Source organism: Patella vulgata, chromosome 3 (genome assembly GCF_932274485.2).
Source record: "Patella vulgata chromosome 3, xgPatVulg1.2, whole genome shotgun sequence".
Lineage (NCBI taxonomy): Eukaryota > Metazoa > Mollusca > Gastropoda > Patellidae > Patella > Patella vulgata.
The window spans coordinates 56,094,070-56,120,816 of NC_065881.2; the positions used below are offsets into that span (position 1 = coordinate 56,094,070).

Sequence of the window (26,747 nt, forward strand, 5' to 3'; positions counted from 1 at the left end):
ACCGTGTGTTAATCCCGGAATGACCTAGTTTGTGTCGAGTGGACGTTAAACCCCAATTCTCTCTCTCTCTCTCTCTCTCTCTCTCTCTCTCTCTCCCCCCATTGCCCCCCCCCCCTGCATCTAACCCTGTATGTGCCACTGATTCAAGCTAATGTATTGAGTTATATATTAAAAACCGGGAAAATGTAACTGTTTAGATATATTTTGGGAAATTGTTTCCTTAACAGATCTACATAATATGTATTTTAACACTTTAAAATAAACTAACAAAGCCTAGTTAATCTATTATTGGAATTCAAAAGATGCTTCCTTTTTGCATTGGGTTTAAGTGTAGGCCATTGCTTGGTCACGTACAAGTCGGATTTACGACCCCATCGTATCCACAATTTACTACGCTAAAAGTTGCGAGCAAACGTCACGTGTCACGTAATCGGTAATGTAAATAGGACATATTTTGACTATTGGCACATAGGGGTGTTACTCTCGCTGTCATAACTTTATATTTTAATTATTAGCGATAAGTCAGATACACTGGGTGTGAGACAATTATTGTTATTTGGGGTAGTTTTCCAATGGATGTTTTAAAGTGTGTGACATTGGGCTTGCTCTTTTCTTTTTCTAACTGTGAACTTGAAGGTAAGATTTACTGATATTGGTGATGCCATTCTCCGCAGAATTTTCAAGTCAATTTTGTTTAAAATGTAGCATTAGCGTATATTTCTATATTTGTCATAAGCCCAGTGGTTTCATTTTATAGTCGCTTTCACATTTAAACATAAATATGATAATAATTGTATATTGGCGGAGGTTTGTGCTCAAATATCGAACCGGGCGGCACAAATTCTAGTCATGAATATTGTTATGAAATAATCGTTTTTGCTTCAGTATCGTAAATTGTATCAGACAATGACTTTATATAATACACCATTATATTCGAAATGAAATGAAATGGGGTTTAACATGTACTGCTCCCGTTCGGCTAATGAAGACGGGCATATATACGCCATAGCAGTGTGCTATGAGGGTAATTTTGCTGAGACCTATATTGAATTCCAACTGCAAAGGTATATTTTGCGTCCACGCTAATATGTACACGGGACCTCGGGTTTTCATTACATCCGAACGGTTGTACTTTGTCCCTTGCCAGCCCCCCTCTGTCCCGCACCACTGACCGGGGGGGGGGGGGGGCACGCCCCATTCTACCAGTGGTTGGTGAATTTGACGTTCTACCTCTTCGTGATTTATGTTATGAAATACAGAATCTTTCTGATGAGGCTATCCCGAGAAAACGACAAGCATGGGCCAATTATGTTAAAATTAACATATGTAAATCTCCCCCCAAATACAAGTAAACGCTTCAACACAATTGTATAGATTTGGGTTCTATTTTCATTCTTAACATCAATTTTTAGCTGTTATCTCATGCGGTTTTGCATAGAAGTTACAATTGAAAAGACTAAAATGATAAATTTAGGTTTATTTAGAGTCTGCCAAAATACGGTACGTGATCTTTTGTTACCCTTAGCTTCTTTCTATATATGGAAAACCATGTATGAACAAAACTCAGCAATGTTTACCCACTTTTAGAGACACCTTTTGTGATGGATAAAAAATTAAACTTAGTCATTGCTATTGTTGTTATTTTGTCTAATAATGGCAAAAACAAATCATTGTAATCTCATCTTTTTTTTATTTCCTGTGTTGCCAAGGAAATGACGTGTATTTTTATTCTTTTTATTTAACAATTGAACTAAGATTATTGAGTTAGAAGAATGCCTTTAGAGTATTTACGTTTATAGCATATTTACATTTCCAATGCATGAGATACGATTATCGGCCATAGTTATGGCTGTGTGTGCAACAAATTCCAGAAGCAATGGAGTCGAGCATTATTGGGTGATTACCATTTGCTACACTTAGTATAGTAAAGCAGTGTTTGTGATTAGTTATCTTCCCTTGGTTCTAGTTCCTATATCGACCGGGCCATGTATACTATTGCAATTCGAAACGGCCATCTCGAGATTTCAACTTGCAATTTGTCTCTTAATACCACCTGAATTGTGATGAACAACACATTCCAGAAAAGCTTCATGGGGGCCCAATATGTGATGTACACTAATTGTAGTATCTATGAAAGTACGAAGTAAAAACATCAACGGCCAAACGAAAACCATAAAAAATAGCTCACTTACTATCTATCAGGGATGGCAAGTTAAATTATTATTAACCATGATTATTATAGAGGTTGTTATTAACGAAAGGCTGTTTATTTAAATACGATCAGTCTTGTTTTATTGATGGTCTGAAAGTTTAATTAGATAATGTGAAATATTTCTGCTTAATAAAAGCGAAGACTTTAAGCACGACATGTAATTAATATACCAAGAGTCTTAATATGGCAATGCATGCATGTGTTTTTCATTGTAATACTTCACATTATAACGTAACATTTCCGTCATTTTCCTCTAGAAAACATGACATTGTATTCATGGGTCACAGATGGTTGAAACAGTACAGTCAATAATAAGCAAACAATCTGCCATCCAGGACTGTCTAAACGCATGGGCACGTTGGACAGTTCCTTGTGGCTCCCACGAGTATAGGGGTCCAATCTTTGATGCACAGTATGTTTTTTAATGTTTAAACACGGATTTTGTTGGATGAATCAATACAATGAAATGTTTAATTGTATCGACAATTTACATTTTTATTCCTGTGAGTGGTTTTGTCGGTAGGTTCCCTAGTACACTACTTTGCCATAGGGCCATTAATGCTATAAAGAAGGCCCTGTTGCCACATTGCTATAATAATTATTGTGTGATGAATTAGAATTTATTGCCAAAAACATGTAAACAATGTCAAGAATTTACGACATGGACGACATATGTTTTGATTACATTAGTCAACACTGTCATAAATTATATCAGGCCTGAAAATAAAATGGAGATAAAATTTAAATATTTTTGACAGCATGTTATATTTATTTTCAGTAAAATGGTGTGTGACATCTGCAAAAGAGAAAGTAAAATGTGAATCATTAAGAACATATACAGCTAGTAATGGTATAGGTCAACTACGATGTGTACCGGTAGGTTAACATTACGTAATCTTAAAACACATAACACTGGCACCGTGACTACGGTGAGATATTAAATTCTAAGTAATATGAAGAACTCATAAAATCTGAGCAATTTGCAATAAAACTCAATTATTGGTACAAGCATATACAATACTCGGACTATTGAGAGTTTTGGTCTTTGACTTTCATAACATGTATTCCTTCTGAAAACATCATACCCTTCAATAATATACAATCACATTAAAATATTGCACTTTATACAATTAGTAATACCGGAAATGAGATGAAATCATTTTGAATTATGCTTAAAGGTAACATAATACTAGTATGTATAATGTCCATCCACGTATAATGTTACAGACTGCTAGTAGATATGAATGTTGGAGATGGATTAGAGATGGTAAAGCTGATCTCATCAGAGTTGATGATACAGAGATATACGCTGCTGGAAATCTGTATGGACTTATTCCTGTAGCCAAGGAATCCTTTTCTGTGGGTGAGTATGTAACTTTATTCTGACTGGTTGGTCCTTATGCTAGTAAATGCATGTATACTCTATAGCTGCAACAGATCACAGGTCTTTCATATATAGAAATAACGAGTACCACCTCACCATTGTATGTAACAAGAAGAGGGATCTCCTGCAAAATTAGAGGACATAATTTGAATTTGCACCCTCCGTTCTTACAGTTTTTAACAATCGTGTATAACCATAATCTGATTACTTGCAGACCGTAACGCCGACACATTCATGTATAAAGCTGTGGTGATGATAAAGAAAGATGGACCTATTAAATCTCTCCATGATCTTAGAGGTCGGAAATCGTGTCACACGGGAGTGAGAAAAACTGTTGGCTGGGTAATACCCGTATCCTTCTTGTTCCAGAAAAGAATCATGTCTCAAGCAGATTGTGATAATACTGTTAAATCAGTAGCTGCATTCTTCCAACAGAGCTGTGCTCCTGGAGCCTTTGTTAAAATCAATAATCCTGGTGGTAAGTATCGTTTCTAAAGTCCAGTCGATTGGTTGGTCTTTAGCATGTGCGACTTGTTTGTCTTCTTCTACAAAATGAGTCTTACGAATTCATAAGATGACTTATCCACTCTAGCTTGTGTCATATATACTATTCAAAAAAAGTAGGGGATATTTGATTTTTAAGTGTTATTAAAGTCACCTAATGAAACTGACGAAGAAACAAATGACAAAATGAAATGGAGTTCACATTCATCGATTTATTCCAAATGATCGTTAGACTAAGTAAGGCACAGACTGACCATTATAAGGGTAAAATGATACCCGGGGTCAAACAGCAAAGTTACCACAGCATCACAACCAAGTCAGTAACGGGTAAATCCTCCTCTGTTTGCCAAACAAGCATTGATCCGACGTGGCATACTCCTAATGAGACGTCTAAGGTCATTTTGGTCCAGATTGTCCCATTCCTGTTGCAACGCAGCAGCAAGTTCTTGGACATTGGCAGGACGTTGTTGACGTTGACGTAACCTCTGTCCAAGCATGTCCCAGACATGCTCGATGGGGGAGAGGTCGGGACTCAGTGCTGGCCAAGATAATGTGGTGATGTTCTGTTGTTGGAGGTAACCTGTAACGATCCTGGCCCTATGACATCTTGCGTTGTCATCCTGGAAGATGAAACGGCGGCCATGACGTCGTGCGAACGGCACAACATGGACTGCCAAGATGTTGTCCCGGTAGTACTGGCCTGTAACACGCCCTGCAACAACATGTAAAGCCGTTCTTCCAGCAACAGTGATGCCTCCCCACACCATAACAGAACCACCCCCAAATCGATCATGTCTGATGACGTTAACGTCTTGGAAGCGCTCGTTTCGACGACGCCACACCCTCCTACGTCTGTCCAAAAAATCAACAGTGAACCTTGACTCATCTGAAAACATCACATTGCTCCAGCGTCGATTATCCCAGTGTTGACGATCCCTACACCAACGACGTCTTGCCTGAATGTGATGATCTCTCAAACAAGGGATCACGCGAGGACGTCGGGCGCGAAGGTGACCCCTATGCAGTCGATTCCGAATCGTCTGGCCACTCACTCTCACACCAGTGTCTGTTTGAAGACGAGCGCTGATCTGATTTGCTGTGATGACACGATTTCTCAAGGCCAAGGTACGGATAAATCGATCCTGGGCTTGAGTTGTCGCCCTTGGTCGACCTGAGCGTGGTCTGTCCTGTACAGATTGTGTATCACGGTATCTGGACCATAGCCTGCTTATGACAGACTGAGAAACATTCATCGTCCGCGCCACAACCGCCTGTGTTGTGCCGATCTGTAGCATGCCAAGGGCACGTAACCTTTCATTTTGGGTAAGCCGACGCATATCAAAATTTGTTTTCTGGTCACTAAAACAATTAAACTGATGTTTCCACCCTGGAATTCAATGCCACAATGACTGTAACATTCAAAGTCAGAGTCGTGCAAATCTTGGGTTGGACCCCCATGATGATCCCAAGCATCACCTGCATTCCATGCGGTAGCTATTGGTGCGTTTGGGCGTCACATGTAACTGGAAATGTTTCTTCTGTTAGGTTCTATAGTGACTTTTTTCGTAGTCATTTACATATTTTAGTATTATGCCCCCAAAATCAAATATCCCCTACTTTTTTTGAATAGTATATTTGAAGATCGCGATAACTACTTTTTGATGTGTTCGTTGCATCCAGACGCAGGAATGAAAACTCTGGATTCTTTGAATACATATCTACTGTCTCTTATAATATTATTATGCACATATGCTACATACTGAGAGGGATTTTGAATAGACTAAAACTGTTACACAATCTCATTAAGATATATATTGAATTTATTATCCTTTATGAAATTTATTTATATGTTAAATTACACGAAATTGTGTTGTTATTTATCTGCAGGAGACAACCCCACCAACGTCTGTGAAATATGTGACAGTAAAACATGTCCGACCAATGACAGATATTCATCTTATTTGGGAGCCTTTTCTTGTTTGAATAATGGTTTGGGCGAGGTAGCATTTGTTAAACACTCTACAATAGACGATGCTATCGCTAGTGGAATGCAGGTAAACAAAGAAACGTTTCGTCTGTTGTGTGCTGATGGCAGTTTAAAACATGTAAACGAATGGAACAAATGTTACTGGGCTACGAGACCTACCGATGTTATAGTTACATCTCCAGATAAAAATGATTACGATGTTGGACAATTACGTCATTTCTTAGAAAACCTCAATTCGTCTGCCTCTGTTAACTTCTTTTCTTCTTCTGCGTTTGATGGAAAAGATTTGATGTTTACTGATAATGTTAAGGCATTAGTTGGTGTTGGGTCATCCCAGTCTAATTACAGAACATATTTAGGTAAGTCCGCTCATTTTTCAGGTTGTTAAGTCAATTATAATATTGATTATAAATATTGATTGTCGAAGAGAAGTTAGCCACAGTAAGAATCATTTGAGCTTGACCACAATCTAAGCACGGAAGTTGGGAGGTGTCTTGAGACTGGGGCTAGGACTGGTGATACTCGGGCTGGGGTTAAGTGGGTTATAAACACACTTTTTTCTGGGTTTGGACTGATGCCTCCAAAACAGCATTACTTTGGTGGATTTCCGCCAGTTAAAGGACTACGCAGGTGAAAATTTTATGGAATACAATGATCATTGCTTGATAAAAACTAGAGAATTCAAGTACTAGAGAATTCAAGTTAAAGCGTCGCTCAGTAATAAACAGAAATTGTATTCCATAAATGTATGTCTTGTTTATTTATAGTTGAATTGCTAAATAAATGCCTTTGAAACAAGTTATAGGACAGAGCCGGCGGAAGCAATTCTTGATTGCGGGACTACCATCCTAGGTCCTTAGGCGAGGGTGCAGGGGCCGCCTAGCTCTTGGAGGTTTAGATCGTCGACCGACAACGCTTTCTGGGCGATTTTTGGCTAATAAAATTAATTGGCTTTGCAGGAAGTGAAATTTTATTACTTTTTAACTACCTTACCATGAAAACACTCTATGGTGGTTTAATCATGTGATGCTGAACTTGACAAATATAATACCAAGGTTGTGGACACTTTAGAGGTTACAATTTTTATCCGATTTTGATGAAACTTACAATGTATGTTTATTACCGAAAGATTTCGGTTCCTTTTGATATTGTGGCATATAGGACCGTCACTTCCTGGATTATGGCCCCTGATTGTACGAACAATCACATTTTAGTTTGTGGACCCTGTAGAAGTAACAGTTTTCATTTGATTGTAAAAACCGTTCAATTATATCAGATCACAATTTTTATCCGATATTGACGAAACTTGAAATATTGGTCTATCTCCCATGCAAAGATCTCGGTTCCTTTCGAAACTGACATGTATCGGACCGTAACTTCATGGATTATAGCCCCTGATTGTACGAAAAATCGCGCTTTTAGCTTGTGGTCCCTCTAGAGGTTACAATTTTTATCTGATTTAAAAGCCGTTCGAATATATCACCGTTACACCATAATTACGGTTGAGTTCACATTTCCTGAAAATCGGACCGAACTGTCCGACAAAATGGCCGCTCCCTAAGAGAGAGAGAGAGAGAGAGAGAGAGAGAGAGAGAGAGAGAGAGAGATGGGGTTTAAAGTCCACTCGTCACAGACTAGGTCATTTCGGAACTAACATATGGTTTTAATTTTATTTCAATAATTCGCTTGCGCGTAGAAGCCTGAGAAAACCCACGAGGTTGGAGTATGTAAACAGGGCTAGCGCTAACCCCAACCCAAGATCTAGCCTTTACCCTAACCCACAATCCTCGGCAAACATCACGTGCCCTACCCCTCTTTACATCTCGTGACCTTAACGAAATCTGTCGGTGGCTTTAATATTGAGATCTGACCGTAATGTCCAGATTGTAGAACATCCCGCAGTTCGAATTTTTTATCCAATTTTGATGAATGAAACTTAAAGTAGCTAAGTCTCTAACTCAATATCGCCCCAAATCTTTGACATTGAAAACATAATCTAATTGTCTATTTAAATCAACATTGATGTCGTGATCTTACCAGGAAAAGATGGGCTTCTGATACCCAATATTTAAGACAAAATAAACATTTTACCATTGGTACACGAATCGTGTACCATGATGCATTTCAGTGTCATTTGTAACAAGGGACTCGAAGAACGAGGCTAGACATATTCCACAAGTCATGTCTAACAGTGACGCCATATTCTTATCTGAAGAGCATGCGCAATAAATACTATCGGTGTAGACTAGAATAACCAGACGATAGAGATTGTCATTCGATTGAGACCTCTGGCGTATTTCGCCGAACATAACTGATTAGAAATTAGAGTAAAAACGGAAAAGATTGAATGTAAATCAGTTTATATACATTCATATTATATTATTATGTGCGTTGCGACCCATTTGCATCAATTTCTAGGTCCCAAATGTTAGAGATTTGGCTCCTTTAAAATATATATTTATATCCCAAATATCTGGGTTCCTGTCGATATTGGCGCGTATTGGACCGTAAACTTCTCTGGATTATGACCCCCTGATTGTACGAAATATCACGTTTTTAGCTTATTGGTTCTCTAGAGGTCATATTTTTGTATACTCAGCCAAATTAAAAACTTGACACTCGGGATTTTTGGGACTAGATTTTTAATATTTGGTTTAAGGCAACTATGTTAGTGTTATGTTGTGCACAGACGACTTTGACATCAACAGAAAGCAAGAATACGTCTCGCCGAAAGTCCTTGACATTGATAACGTTCGTGATGTCACAGTACCCCCCAAAATGAAATTCACAGACTTGGAGAACAATCGGAATAAAGTGTTTAGTAACGGTTGTGGCCTCCTCTAGCGTCTCGTACTGCCACACAACGTCTTCTCATGGATCTCAGAACATTAGTAAACACTACCCGAGGAAGACGTCGCCACTGCTCAGCAAGATCATGTTGAAGGTCCTGCAACGTCAGTGGTGAATTCACTTGCTGACGAACACGTCGACCCAGTTCGTCCCAGATGTGTTCAATAGGATTAAGGTCGGGGCTTAGCGACGGCCAAACCAGGACTTGGACACCGCATTTCTTAAAAAATCCTGGGTACAATTTTGCAGAAGATCCCCCTTCTTGTTACATACAATGGCGAGGTGGTACTCGTTATTTCTATATATACTCAGCCAAATTAAAAACTTGACACTCGGGATTTTTGGGACTAGATTTTTAATATTTAGTTTAAGGCAACTATTTTAGTGTTATGTTGTGCACAGACGACCTTGACATGAACCGGAAAGTAAGAATACGTCTCGCCGAAGTCCTTGACATTGATAACGTTCGTGATGTCACAGTACCCCCCAAAATGAAATTCACAGACTTGGAGAACAATCGGAATAAAGTGTTTAGTAACGGTTGTGGCCTCCTTTAACGTCTCGTACTGCCACACAACGTCTTCTCGTGGATCTCAGAACATTAGTAAACACTACCCGAGGAAGACGTCGCCACTGCTCAGCAAGAGCATGTTGAAGGGACTGCAACGTCAGTGGTGGATTCACTTGCTGACGTACACATCGACCCAGTTCGTCCCAGATGTGTTCTATAGGATTAAGGTCGGAGCTAAGCGACGGCCAATCCAGGACTTGAACACCGGCATTTCTTAAAAAATTCTGGGTAGCAATTGCTGTATGGGGTCGAGCATTGTCTTGTTGAAACGTTAGTCCAGGCCCATGTCTCTGCATAAATGGAAGAAGGACAGGTTGCAAAATCTGATCCCTGTACTGGACAGCATTTAAGTTCCCTTGGACAACAAGAAGAGGAGAACGTCCATGTGCACAAAAAGAACCCCAAACCATGACGCTGCCGCCACCAAATCGGTCAACTTCTCTGACGCATACTTGAGCGTAACGTTCACCTCGTCTGCGGTACACTCGGACCCTGCCATCAGCAAATCTCAAAGTGAATCGAGATTCGTCACTAAAGACAACCGAATTCCACTGTCTTTGAGTAAATCTTATGTGTCTTGTGGCCCACACAAGTCGGTTACGGCGATGAAGAGGTGTCAATATTGGTCCATTATAGGGCCTCCGAGGTCGAAGACCAGCAGCCTGCAAGCGATTTCGAACAGTTTGTGCAGTTACCCTTCCACCAAACATCTCTCTACTTGTGGAGGTTGCAGTGACAAATCTGTTTCTAAGATGACGTAATCGTATTGCTTGATCTTCCTGGAGAGTGACGTCACACGTGGCGCTCCCGCCCTTGGGCGGCCGGCAATAGTACCAGTTTGAAGCACTCTCATTCTAAGATTAATTATTGTCTGGCGTGAACAATTAAAGGCTCTTGCAACAGTGACCACAGACTGACCAGCATAGAGCCTACCTATAGCACGTAGACGTTCTCCATTTGAAAGGCGCGGCATTTTCTAACAAAGATGAAAATAACAATTTTAATTAGTTTTTCCAGTTCAAGTTACGTGTGCGTGTTCAGTTTAAGCAAACTTGCATCGATTAACCTCACGAGTTTGTGTTTGCACGTGTTTTTCAGGTTTTTCATCTTTATATGCTCAAAAGTCATTATGAAATTAAAGGCTTCTTACTACTTACTATCGTTAGAAACACTTTAAAATTTATTTGACTTACCAGAAAAAAAAATTTGTTGAAATTCATCAGTGTCAAGTTTTTAATTTGGCTGAGTATATTTTGTATCTTATTTTCAAAACTGTTCAAATATATCACCGTTACACCATAATTACTTCCTCAAAATCGGACCGAAACTTCCCAGTCAATTACCCACTCCCCTTTAAGAAATTAGTATAGTAAAAGCATGTAATACCCGGGTTGTGGACGATCTAGATGTCACAATTGTATCCGATTTAGATGAAACTTAAAACGAGTATCACTAGTTCTTGGGTGAGTTCAATTTTCGTACGCATCCACCCCTACCTTTTACACAAAATGTGAAATATGAATGAAGTTTGTGGACCTTTCACTATGAAACTTAAACTGTGTGTTAAGGATCAAAAGTTCTTGGATGAGTTCGACTTTGGTAGCAGCAGACCTTACATTCTAGAGCTAAAGCCTCTGCTGTTCGAGCAAAATTTGCAGTAAGCATGACAATAGTCAATGAGTTGGTGATACCCATAAGCATTGCTTCAGGAGTAAGGTCCATTAGATGTGATTACAATACCAATACAGAGAATAAAGACACAAAGCCAACGTGCATAACTCTGCTTCTTTTTTCAGATGCGGGGTATTTGAGTAGTATGGAGAACTTTACTAATTGTGGTGTTAGTTTTAAATGGTGTGTAATATCACTGACAGAATTAGATAAATGTAATGATATGAGAGCTGCTATGATCTCGAAACGTTTAACACGTGAGCTCCAATGTGTTATGGCTGTTAGCCATGAAGACTGTATAGATAAAATCGAAAAAGGTGTGGCTGATGTTACTATATTAGATGGCGGGGATTTATATACAGGTGGAAGGTAAATTATCAACTACAGACATTTCGTAATAACCATTTCTCTAATAAACAGAACTTCTTTAATGGAACTCTTGCATTCACGAACGAATATTGTTGTTTTAACTGCTGACTTGCTGGCGATGAAAGCCAATAAAAGCCTACTATAACGCCAGTAAATGTTCCTTAAATTTGTATTAACGTAGATGCGGGAGTAACCATTAAAATAGCACTGGTGTCATTCAGGCAGTCGAGAATTGCATTTATGGGTATCGGTCTTTTGTTCTACTAGATTATATAATTATGATTAAAACGTCCTTTAAAATAGATTCGTAGACGTTATTTCAACATAAGGCAATTGCTGTTGATGAGCACCCAAAACATATAAGAACATTGTTTGTTATATTGCAATGTTCACTTACCCTTCTATTTTTGTTATATTTTCGAATTAGACCCCTGCCCACATATTCTCACTCCACACCCTCACTTGGTTGTTCATAATAATGTCACCCATTTTGGTTATTTTAGGTATCAAGGCATTGTACCAATAGCAGCAGAAACATATAAAAATGTTGATGCAGAAAGTACAAGTTACTGGGCAGTAGCTGTTGTACGTAAAGAAAACCGTGGAGTTAATATCAAAAACCTCAAAGGTAAAATTCAACTCTGTGATTTTGGGATTCGTTTGTTCTACTATTATCTACGCCATCGTTTCTGATCTGGTTCACGATAAACACGTCCGGGGTGTTTACCATTGTCTTTAAAAATTGGCAATATATAATCCTTTTCTTGTTTTTGATTGCCCTATCAGCATGGTGAATGGTTTTCTTCACATTGCGTGGAAATGCTCTCCCGATGGCATTCGCAGGTTTATGCTTTGGTTCTTTTCTGTTATTGTTTCACCGCGTTACTTCAGATAACGGCATATCATTATGATAGGTAAAATGTAATATATAAGTATATTTGATATTTGGGCCCCGTCGTCTCTCAGGATGTTTTCGCGATTTCAAAATGGTTTCTGTACATGAAAATAATGTCGGCATTGCTATAGTAACTAAATAAAAAAATGTTTATTTTATTTAACAGATTCCCGGTCATGCCATACTGGTATTATGAAAACGTCTGGCTGGAATGTTCCAATTGGTCTCCTTATTGAAAGAGGAGAGATCAAGAAAACTGATCCATGTAATATTGCTACAAATGTTGGAGAATTCTTCAAAGAAAGTTGTGTTCCGGGAGCTTTAGATCCGGAATATGACCCACATGGTAGAAATCCTGAAAATCTGTGTAAGCTTTGTGGCGGAAAAGAGTTCTGTAAACGAGATGCTACAAATAAGTACTACGGCTACCAAGGGGCACTACGTTGTCTGGTGGAGAAAAACGCAGACGTGGCGTTTGTTAAACACACAACTGTCGTTGATATCGTAAATAGCGCTTCAAAGGAACCATGGTCTCAAAATTTACAACTGTCCAATTTTGAACTTTTATGTCAAGATGGTTCTAGAAAACCGGTGACTCAATGGGCGACGTGTAATCTAGCACAGGTTCCGTCACATGCTGTGGTCACTAGTAAAAGGACGCCAGCAACTACAAGAAAGCATTATCAACGAATATTAAGTCAAACACAGTATTACTATGGTAACATTAGTACCATTTTCCATTTATTCCGTTCCCCAAGCGGTTCCAAAGACGTCATATTTAAGGACAGTACAGTTGAATTAACAAATATTCCAGAGTTTAAACAGGATTATAAGACATGGCTTGGTGCTGAATACCTTAGATCACTAGAAGCTATTGACGTTCATCAGTGTTCTAATGGTGTAGTAGCGAGAATTAATATTGGTATAATATTAATGTATACATTAGTCTTATTAATGTAACATATTTTACTTAATGATACAAATGTATTCATGTCACACATATTTTTAATGACTTCCATGGTTAAAGATGCATTATGTAAGGGCTAAATCTGCCTATGGGGGGTCTTTTTGCTAGTCTCATTTTATTATTTAAAGATTTATTCACATGACAAGCCCATAATCAACTCTCTAGATATTTAATGGATTAGAACCCACTTGCCATACTCGACAACCGAAACTATCTTGTAACAAAGTCAAACCTTTATCTTGTAAAGTAATTTGACTGAAATTTTCAATATATTCATTTCTCATTATTTATATTTGAACCATTATAACAAGAATGACCCGCTCATTATCTAAATCTTACATAATGCATCTTTAATGGACAAATTTATTATTTCATATTTTGAGTTCACCAATATTGACCTCAAATCCAAACAGCTAACACTTTTTTATTGTATTTATTTAAACAATCTTAAGCGACCCGAGCAAATATTATTTTATATATTTAAGTTATGTCCAAGTAGCAAACACTTTTTGATGTATTTATTTAAACAATTTGTTTATAGTGACCCCGATTATACCTGAACTGTATATCCTATCAGCAACGCAGTGTTTTTCTTTTCGGATAAAATACAATAGAGAATTTAGCCTTTATAACTAACGTAAAATCAAACTCTTTTTATATATTTATATAGTCGTTTGGGTGGGTCGAAAAACCATGGTCTCGTGTACACGTTGGTACATGTAAAAGAAGCCTTAGCAGTTAGAATTCAAAAAAGAGTAGGCTGTAGAGTTGGTGTCCGGACAGAATTTCCTGTATGGCATACACCCTACTTCATTAGCCTAATCGGTGCAGAAAGAGTTCGGAAGTTAAACTCCATTTCATTTCATTTCATTTATATGTTTATAATCTTACTAAACGAATATTTAATATTCGTTTAATCTGCATGCATGACAAATACAAATGTCGCTTTTTGTTAGGTCATTTAGCAGGGTGTGGGGGCTCTGCATTAAAAAATTGTGACTGTTCTTCATTGGTAGTCGATTGGTCCAACGCATGCCCTTGGGGTCTTTAATTGGTGGGGTTTCGATCCTACATCTCCTGTGCGTTTTCTGGGTCCTCCAATTTCCTCCCACTGCTAAAGACCCCTACGAGCAAGCGAGTTATTGAAATAAAATTAGTTAGTCCCCCAAAATGGTCTGGTTTTTGTTGACTGAACGTTGATTCTCTTTCTCTCTCTCTCTCTCTCTCTCTCTCAAACAAGACAGTGTTGCGTGATAAGAGTTGAATAAGTATGTAAGACGAAATTGATTTGAATTCTTCCATCAATGATTTAGCACAATTTGTAGAAATTATCTATGTGTAAATATATAATTTATTGTATATAAGATTAAATGTAATAAAGTTTGTATATTTCCTGTGAGTATATTTGAAGATAAAAAAACTGATGCCATCAATTTGGATTTCTTGGCATGTGGGTGTTCTTTAATCTAAAATGTCAGACAAAGTGTAAATCCAATAAAAACCATCATCGACCATTTATTTCAGATGAGATTCGGGTTAACTAGTCTGGGTTTTAATTCTGTTCATCAAGGATATCGACTATAAATCACTTAGGTTTTGTACCATAGGAGGAACTTGACACAATTTGCATTTCACCTCTGAGGGCCTTGGTCCCAGACAAGTGGGAAGCTTGGTTAATCCAGAAACGTTCCACCTTTGTTAAAACACAACCACCCCAAATATCTATCAATGTTGTCGATAAATGGCAACAGAAATGGTCTAAGAGAGATACATGCCATATAGAATGCTTCAAAATACCCAACATTATCAATCTCAACCAGCGGCGTATCTCTGGATAGGAGATCCGGGTGTTGTCTGCATTTCATGTCGGTTGAAATTATTTATCAAATATTACAGAAGTTCAGTTATATTGGCTATCCGTACTAGAGAAGTTACACGTAAAGAAGAAGATAAAATAACAACCAAAACATTCTATTATGATCATTAGTATGAAAGGATAACGTTGCCAATATTATTTCAATGTTCACGGTGCAAACTGCATATGTCAGCAGTTCAAAATACGTATTTTAGTTTTACAATTTGCAATGTCCACTGCTCCACAATACCAATGCACAGTGTTAAAATACAAGAATACACTTTTCAATAATACAAAATACAGTATAATAGTTATTTTGCACATTTCACTGCTCTGTTCTGTATTTTGCATAATATATAAATGCATAATAGAACTTAGCATATTAGAACATATACCTTATATGGGATCTACGACGAAGCTCATTTGCATACGGAAAAAAGTCCGGACTAGGACGGAAATTAATAATTTACGCGTTCAAACTACAAGGTCAAGGTCGGTAGAAGGGGCAGAAATCAAGCTGACATACAATAAGTTACCATACAATAAGTCGGCTTACAATCCGGGCCTTTTTACTTCATACCCCCCCCCCCTCACTTCAACTTTAATATTTTTATCTTTTTTATACGCCCACATTTTCACGTGGAGGTATATTGTCGCTCCTATCCGCCCGTCCGTTCACATTTATTTGTTGACACTCTACAGGTCACAATTTTTAATCCGATTTCGACAAAACTTGAAATATAGGTCTATCCCCCACGAATCTCGGTTCCTTTCGATATCGGCATGTATCGGACCACAACTTCCCGGATTATGGCACCCGATTGTACGAAAAATAACGTCTTTAGCTTGTGGACACTCCAGAATGCACAATTTTCATCTGAATTTGATGAAACTTGAAATGCATGTTTATAACCCAAGGATCTTGTTTCCTGTCGATATTCGCGCATATCGGATCGTAACTTCCTGAATTATGGCCCTTGATGGTGCGAAAAATCTCGTTTTTAGCTTGTGGTCCCTCTAAAGGTAACAATTATTATCATATATAAAAAAAAACGTTCGAATATATCACCGTTATACCGTAATGCTGGTTGAGTTCGAATTTCGAGAAAATGGACGCCACAAATAGTGTAAACAAATGGTATGTGGACCCCTAGAGGTCACAATTTTTATCCGATTTAAAAAAGAAAAACGTGTAAATATATCACCGTTACACCCTAATGATGCTTGAGTTCGAAATTCGTGAAAATCGGACCAAAACTGCCGGACAAAATGGCTGCCACTCGTACGCAAATAGTGTTAAAAAAAATATAGTATATCAAGGTTGTGGACCCTCTAGAGGCCACAATTTTGATCCGATTGTGATGGAACTTCAAATTTATGTTTATATCACAGAGATCTTGGTTGCTTTCGGTAATGGCGCATACCCATTATGACCACTGATTGTTCGAAAATTTTTAGATTGTGAACCCGCTAGAAGTGACAATTTGTATTCAATTTTAAAAACCGTTTAAATATATCACCGTTACACATCAATCGAGGTTGAATTCCAATTTCGTGAAAATCGGACCAGAACTGCCTGACAAAATGGTGGCCCCTTGTACGATAGTGTAAAAGAATTCACAATTGTTATCAGATTTTGATGAAACTTAAAATATATGTTTATGTCCCAAAGATCACGGTTCCTTTCGCTATTTGCGCATATCAGACCGTAACTTCCTGGATTATGGCCCCTGATTGTACGAAAAATCGTGTTCTTTTAGATTGTGGATACTCTAGAGGTCACAATTTTTTTTTATCCGATTTTAAAAACCGTTTAATGAAGGTTGAATTCGAACTTCCGGAAAATCGAAACGAAACTGCCCGACAAAATGGACGCTCTTTGTACGCAAATTGTGTAAAATTATGTAATACGGAGGTTGTGGACAATTTAGTAATCACAATTTTTATCAGATTTGGATGGAACTTGAAATATATGTTTATGTACCAAAGATCTCAGTCCCTTTCCATATTTGCGCACTTCAGACCATAACTTTGTGGATTATGGCCCCTGTTTTTAGCTTGTTCTCTATCCATCTCTTGCAAAATGTGGGTGTATCTTGCCTAGCAACCGCTGTTTTTTTCAAAGTAGGGAGTCACGGTGACTAAGTGGGTAACACGCTGGCTCGCTAGCCTGGAGGTCTTGTGTTTTTCGACGTGGTTTCACCTTGTCAGCGGTGCAGGACATCTGTCTAGTCCTTCGGATGGGACGAAAAACTTAGGTCTCGTGTACACATTGGCGTTCACGTAAAAGATCCCTTGGCAGTTGGAATTTGATATAAGAGTAGGCCATAGTGCCGCTGCCCGGGCAAAATTTCCCTCATAGCACACTGTATGGCGTATGTCCATCTTCATTATCCCGGTCGAAGCAGAACAGTAGGACGTTAAACCCCATTTCATATCATTTTTTCAAAGTATGTGCCAGAAAATTATTTAAATATTTGAGAAAGGAAATGAACGTGCGTTTTAGTGATACGTAACATGATATCTGGAATTCGTATTAAAACAGGTATGTTTACTTTAAATACCCGAACACCTATCATTTAATATAGTTTCGTACCACACACAAGACAACTATCTAATCGTTCGGGTGGTACGAAAAAACGAAGTCTCGTGTACACATTAGCGTACATGTAATAGATCCCTTGGCAGTCGGAATTCGATACAAAAGTAGGCCGTATATAGCGCCGCTGTCCGGGCAAACTTTCCCTCATGGCACACTGCATGGCGTATTAGCCCAGTCGGGCCAGAACATTTCATTTCATTTCATTAATCGTTTTCCAAAGTCTATAAATATGAGTTACGCCTCCTTCTACTGACCTTCATATTGTAGATTGATCGCCTAAATTATTAATTTCCGTCCTAGTCTTGACTTTTTTCCGTATGCAAATGAGCTTCGTCGTAGATCCCATATAAGGTATATTATGTTCTAATATACTAAGTTCTGTTATACATTTGTCTATTATGCAAAATGCAGAATGGAGAAATGTAATGTGCAAAAATAACTATTATAGTGTATATTTTGTATTATTGAAAAGTGTATTCTGTATTTTAACACCGTGACATTGGAATTATTGTGGAGCAATGGAAATTGCAAATTGTAAAACTAAAATACGTATATTGAACTGCTGACATGCACTTTGCACAGTTATTCTTCCATACATTAGGCTGCTATTACATAGGGTTATACGATATACGATATACGGTATTCGGTATATGGGCACGGCGGTTTAGCTACTATACGTAGGTATACTGGCCTGGTCAGTTATTTTCCCAACCGATTTTGGTACCCTCATCGAGGCTCATTCATATCCAAACAGAATGGATTCAGAAGAAGAGGAAACTCTGACTTGGTTTTTACTTGCGGAGGCTTGAAGTATGGTGGCGTGAAGGTCAGGCTTTGAGTCGGCTCATTCCAATATTGGGGGGGGGGGGGGGATAACTGGAAATCACTGTTCATGATAATCTAGAATAGTCTACCATGCCTAGAGATATGTCCATCAATGTTCAGAACGTTTGATTCGAACTTTTTACAACACAAATGCCCCATTTTCTACTCATTCCATGGAATTTTCTCCTCCCTGAAGCAAGTATCCGCCGAAAAAAAACCCAACATGCACGATACCATGTATACGCGTATAGTGTGCCCCTATACGCGTATAGTCCGATTAAACTGCTAAGCGAATTTCTGTTGTTCGAACACAAGTATTCGCGTATACCTCTAAACGTATACCGAATACCGTATACCCCTATGTAATAGCAGCCTTAGAGATGCTATCCTTACCCAGTGTAGCCGACTTGCACCTATAGGTCGATAGTCATTAATTTGTTGTCGAACTATTGATATGGATTTTATAACCATGACAATCGCTTTTTTCGACAGTTATTCATGTACTTATTATCTATTTGCTAGTGTGTGTGTGTGAAATTCCAATATTGATTGGTACAACCATACAACCCAGTTGAGGATCATGTGGCTAAGTGCGTAAGACGCTGGCTCGCTAGCCTGGAGGTCGGGTGTTCGATCCCTGCATTGGCCGAGAAAGTTCATCCAGATTTTCCGGCGTGGTTTCCCCTTGTCAGTGATGCAGGACGTCTAGTCCTTCGGATGATACGAAAAAACGAGGTCCCGTGTATATATTGGAATGCATGTAAAAGATCCCCTGGCAGTTGGAATTCGATATAAGAGTAGGCGATAGTGCCGCTGCCCGGGCAAAATTTCCCTCATAGCACACTGTATGGCGTATGCCCGTCTTCATTAGCCCAGTATAGGAGCAGAACATTAGGACGTGAAACCTTATTTTATTTCATTTCATTTCATACAACCTAGTTAGATAAATGAACAATGATATATTTATTTATCACCCAATAATACATTCTACAGTATATATCGCTTGTGTGGTAAATTTCATAATATACTGCGATATCTACAGAGGACATATCGCATTACATGAATTTGATTGGTCAGTTAAAAAGGAACTACTTTTTTTATTTTTAAAGAACAGTTCATTTTTTATTAAAAGTAACTTTTTTTTTTTTTTTATTAAAAATGAACTATTTTTATTTAATTGACCTTGATGGAAACACTGGGTCAATATAAAGGACTTTGCAATGGTTGAATTGCTGTCAAAAAATTATGTATCACTACGCCGTAATGTAATCAGGTTCAGTAAAAGTGAAATCTATAGCAAAGAATTATATTTATTTATTTGTGCATGTAAGAAAGGATTGGGTGATAAATAAAATCTCCTACTCGTCTTTTTTGATATCGTTTTTTTTTTACTTTATCGACCTGTGTTGATACTTTTTGATAACAAAAAAATACTCGTAGGAGATTCTCTATATCTTCTTTAAGTGGCATTTAGTAATTGAACAGTAACACACATTTGCTTAATAAAGACGAGAGTATCATCGTCGAAACATTGCATGTTAATAAACCAGTAATTGTTATTCCATAAATAGCGTTAGTGTGTTTATTTATATGGCGTGCTCGGTTGTTTGTCCGTTACAATTCAGTCAGTCCAAATAACTGTGTTGGTACAAGTAGAACTGTGGCGTGAATAGACCAAGCCATTGGGCATTTTGATTCTGCTATCATGGTCGGTTGAGATATTTTTCCAATACACTTGGAGCATTGCCCGAAATCACATTTTTCACTCTATTGTCCCTATATTTGAGATAGAGAGAATTCAATTCTGGAACTTTCAATCAGTATTCCTGAGAGTGTAATGTACGCACGACAATGAAGTTGATGTTGCAAACTATAGAATAGTCAGGCAATTTAGTCAATGTTTATCTTTTTCGATATTTATTCCTTACTTAGTGGTAACAAGTCCCTAGAATACCAAAATATGACATAACCACTTTAACTTAAAGTTTAAGTAAATTTTATGAACTTTCTTGGTCAACAGAGAGATTGAATCCCGCACCTCCTGCTCATCAATTAACATACATTAACCAACATGTATCAATGTCTTATTCTAAAATCTGGGGATGCTGATCTAAAAGGACAAACCTTATTAAAATTTACTAAAATAACAAAATGTTGCTAAAGCTTCTTTATTTAAAAAAAAATCCAAGATAATTGTTATTGTATGCTTACTCTGTCATTATTAAACTGAGTGTGATCAATCTTTTATTAGGAAGAGACAAAAAAAAAATACAATATTTTCAGTGGTTAACCCATCTAAAAACACAATACTCACTTAAGAACAAATACTTTCTATGACAAACTTAACTAAAAATCATTCCAATGCAAGCAAAAGTATATTTGAAAGGGTATAGGTACTTTGGGAAACAAATGAATAGCCCTTTTCCAAAATGCAAAAAACACAAATTATATTTTATTCTAAAATCAAAGATTTTGCATTTTTCAAAGTAAACTTGTTTTTCTCCAAATGTGACATTGATCACATCTTTGTAAAGAGCTGTTGAAAAACAGAAATTGAAATTCTCACTCCAAACTGAATAAAACCACACCCCACAACATGTTTGTTCTACTAAAGATTTAGCAAATTTATAAAGGTAGATTTATCTAGTGAAACTAATATTCTATAGAATTTAAACTAAACAATTTTATACTTAACAGCAAAATAACTCAATTTGTGTAACTTTTTTTTAAAAAAATTGTCATTTGAGGAGTAATTTAATTACTTCATTGAAAACTACAATATTGTGATAGTTGAATCCATGAAAGGAATGCCAGTCCAAAAACTGTTCAATTCCTATGATATAAGCCTGTACCATCTGTAATCATCCAAACCGGGAGATAATCTAGCATTGAAATTTTTGTTTTTTAATTAAATGCTAAATTATAATCAATTTGAGTAAACTTTAGAGTGGATTAAGCTGAGAAAATTTAAATATTATCCACAAAATGCATATAACGTTCAGTGGGCTTCAAGTGACTGATGGAAAATAAGCTATAAACAATTCTATACACAATAAAAATCAATTTAAAAGGCACAAGCTTCAAGCTGGCTATTTATATGATTGTGTATAATTCCTATAAAATCTATATAATGACCAGGTATACTAACAAACAAAATGAGATTACTACAAAATGTGTAACAAAGGTAGTTGGGTGAAATGTAAAATTTACAAGAAAAAAAAAAAACTTCCATGAATGGCTCTATACAAATGTCAACAAATTATCAATAATAAAAAAAAAACCTGTGTTCTATAAAATAACAAGATAAATGATGCTGTAATAAATATTATAATTATTATTTACTTGATTATAAAACATTTCTATGTACGTCACAACATTGCAGCATTAGCTATACACACGTTCATATAAACAATCCCATTTTAGTATTTTGAGACTGACAGGGTTGTTTATTTATAGATCAGTATCTAATATATCAATGCTACTGGATCTTCTATAGTGATTTCATGTTATTTTAGACATATAGCTCACTATAATTATTGTAGTCATAATATATGCACAATGTAGTAACAATACATAATGTCAGGTAAATAACATTTTCATGCTAGATATAATAAGTTATAATCAATATCAAATATATTTCATTCATATACAACGGTTATTTTCGGTAATATTTAAATATAACAGTTATTATTGTTACTCATATAACAAAACTCACGTGTACTAGCTTATCTCCCTTTTATAAAGCTTCACAATATTACAGCAGTGCTACTCAATTACAATATACTTCATAATATAAACCTACATGAAAACCGCTAATAATGTAAAGCAAGGAACTAATTACAACTGTTATAATACACAGTTTATCAGGTTAATCTATATTGTCTTTAGCTGTGAAAATAGCAGACAATATTGAAATTTGTTAAATAAACACAAGTCTAACAATAGCTACCTAAATAAAAATATGCCGTTATTTATGATGTAAAATGGTAATTTGTTAACCTAATATGAAGAACACTGTCAGGAGTTGTATATACAGGTAGTCTTATCACATCTAAACAGTCTTTTTAACAGAAAAAACTACACTTTTTACTTTATGAAGAACCTCCTTGTCTGGCTTTCCTTACTGAAAATAAAAAATCATACATTTTATCAAAATTTGTTGATAACACCAACTATACAAAGTTAAAGTCTTTTAAATAGAAATTATTTTGCCACAAGCCCAGGTGTAGTATTAAACAAAGACAGAATGGTTAGAGTGAAAAAGGTAGATCATCTGATCAATCTATATTGGGCATCAATTTTCAATTTGTTATATGCCCAAGCATGCTATACAAATTGTAGGGCATAAAACAAACCTTCATAAAATGTTTCTTGATCATCAAAACATTGTGACCGATTTAAACATTTACAGGAAATATTAACAGAAATCCATTAATACAACCAAATTTATAATACTTACTAAATCACCAATTAAATATTTCACTTACATTTATCAATATTGGACTGTATTTTCTCTGTAACTTTACCTCGAACACCAGGATATTCAAATGTAATCCCAAACCTGATCATTGTATTATTTTCTAAGATCAGATTTTGTATGTTCATTTCCACTTTATTACCAAGAAGTTCTGGTTTCTGAAACAATGTTACAAGTCATATAATGATGTTTAAATTTCAGGGAATAAAACAGCTCAGTTCTATGTGGAAGGCTCTGGAACCCATTATTTTGGTCACATCTAATTAGCTAATGATCAGTTATATGTTTTCAAAGAAATACTAATGCCCATTTGTCAGGTAGAGTTGGAGACAAGATTCTTGACTAACAATCACCTTGTGTACACAGTAACAACTTCCTGCTATACTTTATATTTTTCCCCCGTTTTCCAGTGGGTAACAAAAGTTTGCATATATCGCTGAATTTTACCTACATGCATTGGTAAAGCTTACAAACACATGACACAATTATACAGAATACAAGTTACTTAAAGTTTATTTCTGGCGATGTTTCGACTACGGCTCTCTTGTCTTTTCACTAAAATAAACACTTGATTGAAACCCAATGAAAACTGGGCCAACAATATATGGGATTCATTGATACTTAAAATCCAAGAAATTTTTTGTGTTTGATGAAAGTTATGATAAACAATGTATCTTGTCTAGTTTCAAGATTCAGATATTAGGCCTTATGAGGCTAACAAAATATTCTGGAAATGTCAAATATTGTTTGAAAAGGACGTAGACTGAGATAGGTACACTATTTACCTGATTAGCTACATGTAGATGTAATACAGACTGGTTCACATTAATGGCTTTCAGTATTTTCACTATCTTCTCCCCAGATATATAATTAGATTCTATATTTAGTGTCTTTAATGTTTTATTCACCTCTAGGGCTTCAGCTAATGCCTGAAAAATAGTATAAATATATAATACAGTGTTTAAATACAATCAGAAAGGTACAATGTTATTGAAAACATAATGTGATCCTGAAGACTTAAGGGAAGTAACTACTTAGAGACCTAAAATTGTCTCCCCTTAGACCACTAGTCCATATTTTGTAATAAATATTAAATGAATGGAATGTCCTGTCAACTTAACTTTGGTCATTTTGAAAATGTTGCAGTGTTTTTCTCAATCAGTGACATTTCTGTCTACTCTTCATTAATTTTAAGTGTCAGTTCTGTGTACATCTTACTAGTTTTTCGACCCAGTACCATATTTGACAAATGGAAATCAAGCTTGAAATTAATAAATATCAAATTTAAGTGCTTACAGTAGCTATCTTATCATTAGCTGCTACTCCTGCCATTTCAAGTTTCTTTAAGTGAGTATTTTCTTTCAGAGCATCAGCAATTTGTTCTAATTTTTCCACCGACATATTCTACAATAGAAAGAAACAATTAATCGCATAATGACAGAATTAGTACAAAACATAATTTCTGTAAAAAAAATTTTTTTCAAAATACCAGGAGTACAATAATTCACTAATTCCTTAATTCAATGTCCTGCAAACTGACAAGAGGAAACCTCACCGGAAAATCCCAATGAACTTTCTCGGTCAAAACAGGTATCGAACCCACGACCTCCAGGCCAGTATGCCAACGTCTTACTCACTTAGCTGCTGTGGCTCCAAGAAATAATAATTGAATATTGAAATGAGTTTAAAATCCTGTCAATACACCATATAGTGACTGATGCATCATAAATATATTACTTATCACTATGTAATAGAGGGTAGAATACTGGTAGGGAGAGAGAGAGAGAAATGGGGTTTAACGTCCACTCGACACAGACTAGGTCATTTCGGGACTAACATATGGTTCAATTTTATTTCCATAATTCGCTTTTGCGTAGGGGTCTTTAGCAGTGGGAGGAAACCAGAGGACTCTGCTAGGGGTTTCAGTTCACGTGACTTTAGCGTGAAATCGGACAGCCAGAGGCTGAAATATACCCCACTTCATTCTACGATTCTGAATTACCATTTTATGTAAAAGCATTACTAGCAATTGTATTGCAATAGTTTAATATTAATCTCAATATCTGCAAAGATTCAGGCTAAAAAATTGTTGAAATGTAAGCGAAATTATCGTTTGTTTACATGAGACGCTTGCGGGAAAATACCGCTCTGACGTCACGCGGCCTGAGATTTTCCATTGCTACGACTCAATTCATTGGTAAATCCGCACCTTAGTTACCGGGGGATTTTGATATAGAACCAATCAAACAATAGATAACATTTTTGTGATTATTATGCTTGTTGATACCACGTGGTCGCACAATTAGACCCGGAGAAAATGGGATTTATCTGTTTTGATGACTGAAAATTGCTAAATTTCGACTAAATATAAAAAAACTTTCTTGCGGTATCATCCAGATTATAAATATTTGACATATTATCATTCAAATTATTACGATTTTAATAAATTTTAGCTGGCAATAACGTGCGGATTTCAGTTTTAAAATTGGTACTAGCGATTCTGAAGGGAAAATACCGCTTATGACGTCACTTAAATATGACTGAAAAGCACTCACTTTGGTGCCATGCCACGCATTGACTGGTATAGAGCATTTTGATTACATTATTGACGTCGATCTCGGATTTTAAAATTCCATAACTTTGGATCTAATTAGAATATTTTGATGAAATAAACAAATTTGGGTAGCATTTTATGTATATTTTCACAAAATATTTTTTAATTTTTTTTTTCTGTCATTAGAAACTTTGACCTGAAACCCCTACCCAGAGAAAACCCACGAGGTTGGACAGGCGACCCTACTCCTTGTCACGTACAACCGGGGAATTGAAACCACGCCAGCTGACTAATACTGCTAGGGGTAGACACTGAAATTACTAAGATCGTGTGGGTACATGTACAATCTGATTTACTAGACACTTTACCCTTATCAGAATTACAGATATATAATAATAGTGGTAACATGGCTTGAAACACAGAATTAATGTGTTTTCTACTGTGGAATTCTGTAATTTACTGAGTGAATATTGGGTAACATGATAGCACTGCCACGGTGTTGATCTATAGACTTGGTACATATAATGATAGGATGATAGACTGTTTACAATTCAATGATTATCAGATATCAACCTATCATGTGCAGAGAATGTAGAATCTAAGACTGAACTACCTTAATGTTATTAAGATTAAGACTGGTAAGTTCTGGATCATTTCTCTTTAATCTGGCAATACTATCTTCAACATCTGTAGTATTAGGTGGTTCATTAGCCACAGGACTAAATGATTGGGAGTGGGCTGCACCTGTAATATAGTAACAATAATATTTTACTACATAACTTAATGAAAGTATAGTATAATAAAATAGTAAATCAGTCATTCAACAGGCATATACAAATATACAAATGGCGGTTTTCTTTCATGTCCATAGCATTTATATCTAATATCAACCTGCCATGACATTATCATAGGTTGACATATTTAGTTTATATCAACCACTGATGACGTCATGACCTGTCCATTTAATTTAAGTGTGATTAAAACTATGATGTTGTATATGTCAGATATAAACCCTCTCTCCCCC

At 36.5% G+C, this 26,747-nt stretch overlaps 2 protein-coding genes across 2 annotated transcripts in view; one reads left to right on the forward strand and one right to left on the reverse strand.

The window, feature by feature from the left end:
- Positions 1 to 26,747, reverse strand: part of LOC126815178 (tropomodulin-1) — a 193,737-nt gene that overhangs the window by 159,037 nt on the left and 7,953 nt on the right. Inside the window, exon 6 of the mRNA XM_050540736.1 lies at positions 26,337 to 26,467. Coding sequence (XP_050396693.1) covers positions 26,337 to 26,467 — 131 coding nt within the window. The remainder of the gene's footprint in view (positions 1 to 26,336; positions 26,468 to 26,747) is intronic.
- Positions 459 to 14,637, forward strand: LOC126816342 (melanotransferrin). Its single transcript, XM_050542774.2, has 8 exons — positions 459 to 636; positions 2,991 to 3,088; positions 3,440 to 3,575; positions 3,811 to 4,074; positions 5,988 to 6,446; positions 11,305 to 11,548; positions 12,052 to 12,176; positions 12,610 to 14,637. Exons 1-8 carry the CDS (start codon positions 573 to 575, stop codon positions 13,401 to 13,403), a joined length of 2,184 nt encoding a protein of 727 aa, XP_050398731.1. The 5' UTR covers positions 459 to 572; the 3' UTR covers positions 13,404 to 14,637.

Bases quoted from the DNA above. Each gene is read 5' to 3' on its own strand.
- LOC126816342 (XM_050542774.2), top strand. From the start codon at position 573: ATGGATGTTTTAAAGTGTGTGACATTGGGCTTGCTCTTTTCTTTTTCT. The intron at 637-2,990 runs GTAAGATTTACT...ATTTATTTTCAG, and splicing joins TTCTAACTGTGAACTTGAAG to TAAAATGGTGTGTGACATCT. The intron at 3,576-3,810 runs GTGAGTATGTAA...GATTACTTGCAG, and splicing joins CAAGGAATCCTTTTCTGTGG to ACCGTAACGCCGACACATTC.